The sequence below is a fragment of the Penaeus monodon genome, chromosome 2 (assembly GCF_015228065.2).
Source record: "Penaeus monodon isolate SGIC_2016 chromosome 2, NSTDA_Pmon_1, whole genome shotgun sequence".
Taxonomy (NCBI): Eukaryota; Metazoa; Arthropoda; class Malacostraca; order Decapoda; family Penaeidae; genus Penaeus; species Penaeus monodon.
Genome location: NC_051387.1, coordinates 16,100,751 through 16,108,250, shown reverse-complemented (window position 1 = coordinate 16,108,250; position 7,500 = coordinate 16,100,751). Strand labels below are relative to the sequence as shown.

The window sequence follows — 7,500 nt, the reverse complement described above, 5'->3', positions numbered from 1 at the left end:
TGGTTGAGGGAGGATAGGTCGGAGGGAGAAAGGCGAAGAATAGAAGGGGTGGGGGTGGGTGCAAAAAAAAAGAAAAGAAAAGAAAAAAAAAATACATTTATATATATATATATATATATATATAATATATATATATATATATATATATATATATATATATATATATATATATATATATTATATATATATATATATATATGTGTGTGTGTTTGTGTGTGTGTGTGTGTGTGTGTGTGTGTGTGTGTGTGTGTGGTGTGTGTGTGTGTGTGTGTGTGTGTGTGTGTGTGTGTGTGTGTGTGTGTGTCTGTGTGTGTGTGGTGTGTATGTATGTATGTATGTATGTATGTATATATATACATATAATAACACATATATATGTATATATATATATATATATATATATAATATATATATATAGTATATATATATATACTCATTAACTCTTACTGATATAAAGTAGTGCTATAAAAAAACCCAGCCAACTCGTTTTCCCTTCGAAGTGATAATTCTGTCGCACTGCCCAATAAACACTTTGATTAACTACCTTCTTTCTATACAGGTTGTTGTTGCCTGGGAACTGACTCTCCGAATCCAAGGGAGAGTGGAAACGTCAGATGGGATCCTGGGGACAGCAAACAGCACTGAAGGACGCCTTTCCATTTCTTCAGCTTATGAAACCCAAGATGACACGGATGATTGGCATGAGCGAGTCCTTGGCGACGACTTAACGAAGAAGTTTGATGTTGACGATCAAAAGGTGGAAAGGATATCCCAAGAGACCAAAATGGCATTTGGGAATAAGGAGGGAAAAGGAGACAGATCGGATGATGAAAATAAATACTCCTTGGTCAGAAGAAAGAGAGAAACGAGCATAGAAGAGGAAGGAGACGGAGGAGAGGTAATTAGTGACGAAGAGGAACCGGAGGAACTGCCATCGCCTGAGGGTCTCGCCTGGGTCGATCCAGCCACACTAGCGAACCAGGGGTATTCCGTCGAGAACGTTCCCTCGCTGGCTAATCTCATGGGCCTGAGGTTAGTCAAGTACAGGAATCAACAGCCTATTCCCTCCCGTCTGGGCACCTCATCTTCAGCCTATTCTCCGAGCAGATATAGGCCTAGACCTGTACAATATTCGAAGTTCAATAGACCCGTGGGCTCCGATCCAGGTTACACGAGAACGGACTTCAAGTCTCTCACTTATGACAACAACCTTTTCGGAGACTCGTTCCACAATTCTTTCCACTCCTACTACAAGGAAGAGAATGATACATTACCTATAGTAACAGTCACGGCCCACGCAGGGATAAGCAGCTGGCGAAAGAAGGTCTCACTCCTCTAACAGTGAACCCCGATACCCCTATAACAGCCCCACCAACGGGAGACAGAGTCAACCTCCTTTTCCGTCCGGCGGCTCCGGCGGCGGCTTCCTGGACATGCTGGATCCTCTGAATCTCTTTAAGGGGGGTCAGGGTCCTCTGCCCCCCCGGCACTCGAATCCCGTCCCTCCCCCTGGCTACGACCCCCGACGTCCCAGGCCCCAGCACGGCCTCCTCCCTCGAACTCCGCTCGGAGACAGGAGACTCGCCGGGCGTGAAGTATGAGGTGGTTGTTGACAAGGACCAGCGAAATCGCGGATACCAATTCCGCGAGGATTATCCTCTGCGGGATGACGTGTATATCGGGATGGACGGTAACATTTATATAATTGACAATTCCGTTGAAAATCCAGCTGTGTCGTATGGTGATGATCCGTTTGAGGAGAACAGCAGGCCAAAGCACACGTCCGGGCACCAGAGACCGTATCGGCCACGGTCTCGACCAGATCGGGTTCGACCGAAATTTCCCCGAAAACAGATTGAAGACAAAGATACCTTGATGAAAATGAGTATCGCGAACTCCTCAAAAACCACAACTTAGACGATTATTCTTCACGAGAACCTCCAGCCTCGATCCAGAATTTTCTCCCGAAGATAATTCAGACTATAAGTCAAATTCTCAGGAGAATCCTGAGGACAGCATAATGGTCGATATCCAAACAACAGCCGTCGACCCTCCAGGCAAAACCGCTACCAGGCACACGATACTTCGACTGGTTCACCCAGTGCGCGGTCGAATCAAACACCCATCGTTCTTCACAGACCCTCGACAGGTGAGGCTTCCGGGATTTCGATATCCTCCTCGACATCGACGCATGCCCGTCCCCCGCGTGCTGGGGACTCCTGTCATCCCCCCGAACGTCCGTCACTCACGACCCACTCAGCGCCCCGATTTAACCCAACGCCGTCCTTCGTTCCCCAACTCTTCGCCTCCTCGCTCCTCTTTCCCTAAATCACTTCCTGCCGGCCTTCCTTCTCGAATCCTTCTCCTCCTCGTCCGCGCCCTTCCTTCCCCATACCTCTCCCCTCGTTCCAAGCCGGCACAATCGCGACCAAACTTTCCTTTTGACAGGCCCCAGAGCGACCTAACAAGTAACCACAACACTCGTCTCGGGGATCTTCGTCAGCTGATGACTCCGTGGGAAGCCTGGGGGAACAAAGGGCTTCTACCCCGGAAATGGCTTCTTTGACGCTGATTTTCCCACTTTATTCCACTGATGCCGTCCAATCGACATAGAGTTTAGAACCACTGCCCAGACCTTTAGCACTAAATACGACAACAGTGGAGGAAGAGTGAATGGATCCGTTGATCAAAAGCGTTTAGTATCGTATAGATTTTAGAAATTATATGCTTGCTGTGGTATGTGAAAAGAAGATAAAAACGAAGGACAGTTACGGAATATACAACACGTTTACTATGTGTGAGTGCCTAATTTCACTGACAGTGCAAGTTTCTAGACGGCATTTATTGATAAAAGTACAATACACAGTGAAATCCATATGTGATCGGTGTGCGACATGAGCGTATTTTATTAACATCAGGCAGCTGATGTCTAAAACAAATGCTGTATCCCATATGCACACGTGTTAAGCTGGAAATGATATTCATGTGGCATTATTTATCGTAAATTGAAAATAGAATGAATATAGCCCTAGGTGTTTCTAAGAAACAGTTTCTAAAGGTACGTTATTAGTTCAATGCTGTGACAACAACGTGATATATGAAATGCGATTCTGAAATTGTGGACAATGGTACTTTTACCGATACATATTACATGTATCGGTACATATTCCAAGTATCAAAATGAAGTTAAATAACATTCCTTTGGATTGTGGGAATCTTTTATTTTAGTGACTGTATTCAGTGAGAGCAAGTTTGCAATTTCCGGCAGGACTGTTGGTGTGGAATTTGCTATCTTATGATCAGATATAGCGAAACCAATTATCATAATCCCATTAACACTCATATAGGCAACCATTTACCATGCATAATAAGGGGCCGATTTTTCAGTAATGAGTTGGGTAATTTATAAAGATAACTCTCTATTAATTTTCCTTATATATGTTGACTATTAGATCATTCCAGGCTGCAAGTGTTTTTGTAAATAAATATCATACTTTCCTGTGATCTATGATAAACGTGAGGTATCAATAAAATACATTTCTACGATAAACTACTTTGTTAATGCCTTTTAAAGTTCTAAGTCAATTCCCTTAGTTATTGTGTTGTTTAGAAATGCTATCTCTCACCCTCATTTCTTTTAATAAACCTACTGGATTCCTTATCAGAGAGAGAGAGAGAGAGAGACGAAGAGAGAGAGAGAGAGAGAGAGAGAGAGAGAGAGAGAGGAGAGAGAGAGAGAGAGAGAGAGAGGAGAGAGAGGGAGCGAGAAGAGCGAAAGAGAGAGAGAGAGAGAGAGAGGGGGGGGAGAGAGAGAGAGAGAGAGAGAGAGAGAGAGAGAGGGATAGAGACAGGAAGAGGGAGAGAGAGTGCGTAGGGATAAAGTGAGTGTAGTCAGTCGAATCTAAAATTGTCAAAAGGAATTCAAAATACTTTGAGGCCATTGCATGGCCATCTAAATTTTTTTCATGATCATTAACAGCAAAAAAAAATATTTATAGAATTTAACATGTCAGTCAATGGTATTTTAATCCTACCCAGTGTGGAAAAATAGTGTAGTAAAACATGGTTATAACAGTTATAACTATTTATTACATGGTCACAACCAGTGAACACATGTACAAATGTACAAAAAATTATCATGTTCTTCCTTTATCAAAATGCATATCTATGACTGGAATATTACAGCAATTCATTATCAATATTCCAGTAACCTGAGAAGTGCAACTGCAAGTAGTTTGTTTATTTATTGAAATCATGAACACATACACACACACGCACACATGCATGCACTCCCACACACGCACACACGTGCACACACACACACACACACACACACACACACACACACACACACACACACACACACACACACACACACACACACACACACACACACACAAAATTCCAACAAAATATTTTCAAAATCCCTTTATCCTTCATTGGTCTTGCTCTCTAGGACACTTCGAACATACTTCTCCACTTCGTTACGCTTCCCTAACCTTGTGACCTTTCCTGTGAATCGACTCTTGCCTCCTCCTCGCCCTTCCAAGATTTCGCATACCCTAGAAATATCAAATACATTTTTAATATTTTAATAAAAATCTGAAAATTAAACAAAATATACATGAATCTAAATGAATAAAAAAGATAATAATATGACCATAAAACGTAAAACATGCATAAGAAAATTAATGCTATGAGCCCTTACTTCGGTCCAATCTGTGACACGAGATCCTGTGGTCCGTGTACTACAAGTGAGCCTGGGCCTTTGTCTTCGCCTACAGTTAAGACTTTCAACACATTCTGTGGGGAAATGTGAAAAATTTGTTTCAGAAAGGGAGTTTAAAACAGCAAAGATGGCTGTATCAAAGACGGAAAAAGAAAGAAAGAAAAAGAACGAAAGGAGAAAGAAAAAAAAAAAAAATACATACAGAAACAGAGAGATTACATTACAAGATACACACATCATCATTGATTTCATTAATAATGGCACTCAAGTAGTCCATATCTCCATCACGACGATGATGGAAATAAACTGCAGGTCGAGGATGCAGCACAGTAAACTTCTGCCCTTCTGAGATTGCTAAGTCTTTCATGGCTTCTCGTAAGGAACGTAGACTAGCTGTGTGGAAGAAAAGGAGAACCAAAGATGGTGATGATGTTTACAATGATGAAATTGAAAACAATAATAACAATAAAATCATTAACGTCAAACTAAATTATTAATATTATTAAATAAAAAAGTCTCACATTTGAGGTCATTTTGGATCTTTTCAACAAGGCGTATGTGATCAGAGGGACAGGAGTGAAGTATGGTGTTCAGCTGTCTTTCACGTTCTACACATTCGCCAAGATATCTGAAATTGGATAATGTATGGGATGAATTATCAACTGGAATGTTCATAAAGAATATATGTTATCTATCCATAATATCACACATCTGCAACTGACATTTACTTGAGATAATTCTTAGTTCTATGAATGACTCTAGGAGTAGGTAAAACTTATTATTAATTCCCAAAATTTTATATGAATTAAATACTTCTTTCCTTTAAATCTGAGAGCTTAAGATAATATTCTACAAAAATGTCAGAAATGGATATGTACTTAAATACTTATCACCATTATGTAGTCAACCTTTTAATAAATTTATTTTTGGAAAGTAATCTTTTATACTAAGGATATAAAATCATGACTAAAAATCATATGCTACACTGACTGAAAGATAAGACAATGGTTAGCTAATAAAAAATAGATCAAAACTGCGAAATGCCGGTGCTGCAAGTATTGTACATATAGTGCAAAGGAAATAGTACCTAATAATAATAACAATAATAATAAAATAAAACAATAAAAGTAAAGTTTGCTGTTTTGAAACAACTCTTACTTATTTAATTGCCCCATGCGGTGTCCAAACCAAAACAAGAGTTATCTTGTACACACATATATACACAACACAAGTTCATCTATGGTCCAAGTTTATATCCTGCCAGAACACTTGTGGAATTTTTGTCTGAATGCCACATATGTCATGGCTATCCCCTTACTCTCCTTTTAGCATTTCCAAAATCAATAACTGTTTCATTTTTACCTTGTATCAACTAGGTCCCAAGTAATTGCAGAAAAATATATATCTTGTATTATATGCATGCCCAAAAAGAAATAGAAAGTTATAAGAAATCCTTCATGAATGTAATGCTAAACCCTAGGGAATTAATAAAAGTAAAGGTCATGTCAAATTACTACTGTGTTACTGACACTTGAACCTACTGCCCATAATCTCATAGTGGAGAGCCTCAACATTTCAACATTTTCTTGAATAGATATAAAAAATGTGAAACATCTGAAACTACAATTCTAGCTATCCCTAAAACTTTATGTCTGTATGGAATATATGTCATGCCGTGCTGAGAATGGCCATCTCATCAGGTACATATATATAATGGCTCTATTATCTCAGCCTGCTCACACTATATAGCCCTTCTATCATACAGTGTCTGGAATCTTTTGCAGGAATCTAGATTAAAAAATTGCACTATGAGCAATCTGTATCTGTCTTGAAGCCAAAAACCAAAACTTTATCAGTGCATATATGGCATGAAAGCCAAGGAGGCACAGACCTTCTTAGCTTTTAGTCAGCCCAAAGGCATCAAGTTAATATGTGCACTAAGGACAAAGATTTAAAGCACCAGAAAAATGTCTTTATTTTGTTTACAACATGAGAACAACCTGAAATCCCTAGCATATGATATAAGTCACAGCTATCCCATAATTGCAGCAAATTCATGATTTATGTTAAAGCTGTATTTGTAAAGACATTTTAGTGGCAAACATAAAACAACTTATCACCATACAACTTCTAAATGATTCCTAATATCTGTTTATACTTTTGGTTAAATAAAATAGATGTGCTTTTTTATCTTGAAATGTGTATGTGGAAAAAAGTTTTTCTTTTATTTGAAAGGAACATTATTCGGCTTTTCTATGGTTAAAAGGCTAAAAGAAAGTCTGTCAATAGTTCCTATAACTGAAAATATCATAATGACATTCTCTTAACCAGAATAAATCATATGCCTATCTAAAAAATTAACTGATGTACCAAGTAAGCAAATCAGGTAGATAAAAATGGGAGGGCAGCATATTCCTGGAAAAATATAATATATATAATTCAGATACCCCCCCCCAAAAAAAAAAAAAAAAAAAAAAAAAAAAAAGTGTGCCCAAAATTGCAATAAAAAAATTAAATTAAAAAAAATTAAACAAGTATATAATTCCTAACTTACCTTAAAACTCTCTGACCTGCCACAAAATACAACAATGTTTTGTTAGCTTTTCCTTTCTCTGTGTGGAGCAACTTAATAGCTTGAAGATCAGACAAGTTTCTAACATGTGTGCCACAACACATGTTTGCATCTACGTTTTCAATTGTCACAACACGTACAGGTCCTACCACGTCCTCAGGTAGACCACGTGTGCGAATCTGTAGAGTGGACGAAAACA

General features: G+C 39.0%; 1 protein-coding gene and 1 pseudogene across 1 annotated transcript; one reads left to right on the top strand and one right to left on the bottom strand.

Moving 5' to 3' along the window:
* Positions 1-3,544, top strand: part of LOC119579562 — a 7,776-nt pseudogene extending 4,232 nt beyond the window's left edge.
* Positions 3,545-4,303: 759 nt separating this feature from the next.
* Positions 4,304-7,482, bottom strand: LOC119581181 (alanyl-tRNA editing protein Aarsd1-B-like). Its single transcript, XM_037929578.1, has 5 exons — positions 7,284-7,482; positions 5,251-5,357; positions 4,965-5,122; positions 4,709-4,803; positions 4,304-4,562 (listed from the first exon to the last, which is right to left on the bottom strand). Exons 1-5 carry the CDS (start codon positions 7,403-7,405, stop codon positions 4,430-4,432), a joined length of 615 nt encoding a protein of 204 aa, XP_037785506.1. The 5' UTR covers positions 7,406-7,482; the 3' UTR covers positions 4,304-4,429.
* Positions 7,483-7,500: the final 18 nt, after the last annotated feature.

Coding starts and splice junctions, on each gene's coding strand:
- LOC119581181 (XM_037929578.1), bottom strand. CDS start 7,405: ATGTGTTGTGGCACACATGTTAGAAACTTGTCTGATCTTCAAGCTATT. Junction 4,804..4,964: donor TTAATGAAATCAATGATGAT/GTGTGTATCTTG, acceptor ATTTCCCCACAG/AATGTGTTGAAAGTCTTAAC. Junction 4,563..4,708: donor GTGTCACAGATTGGACCGAA/GTAAGGGCTCAT, acceptor TGATATTTCTAG/GGTATGCGAAATCTTGGAAG.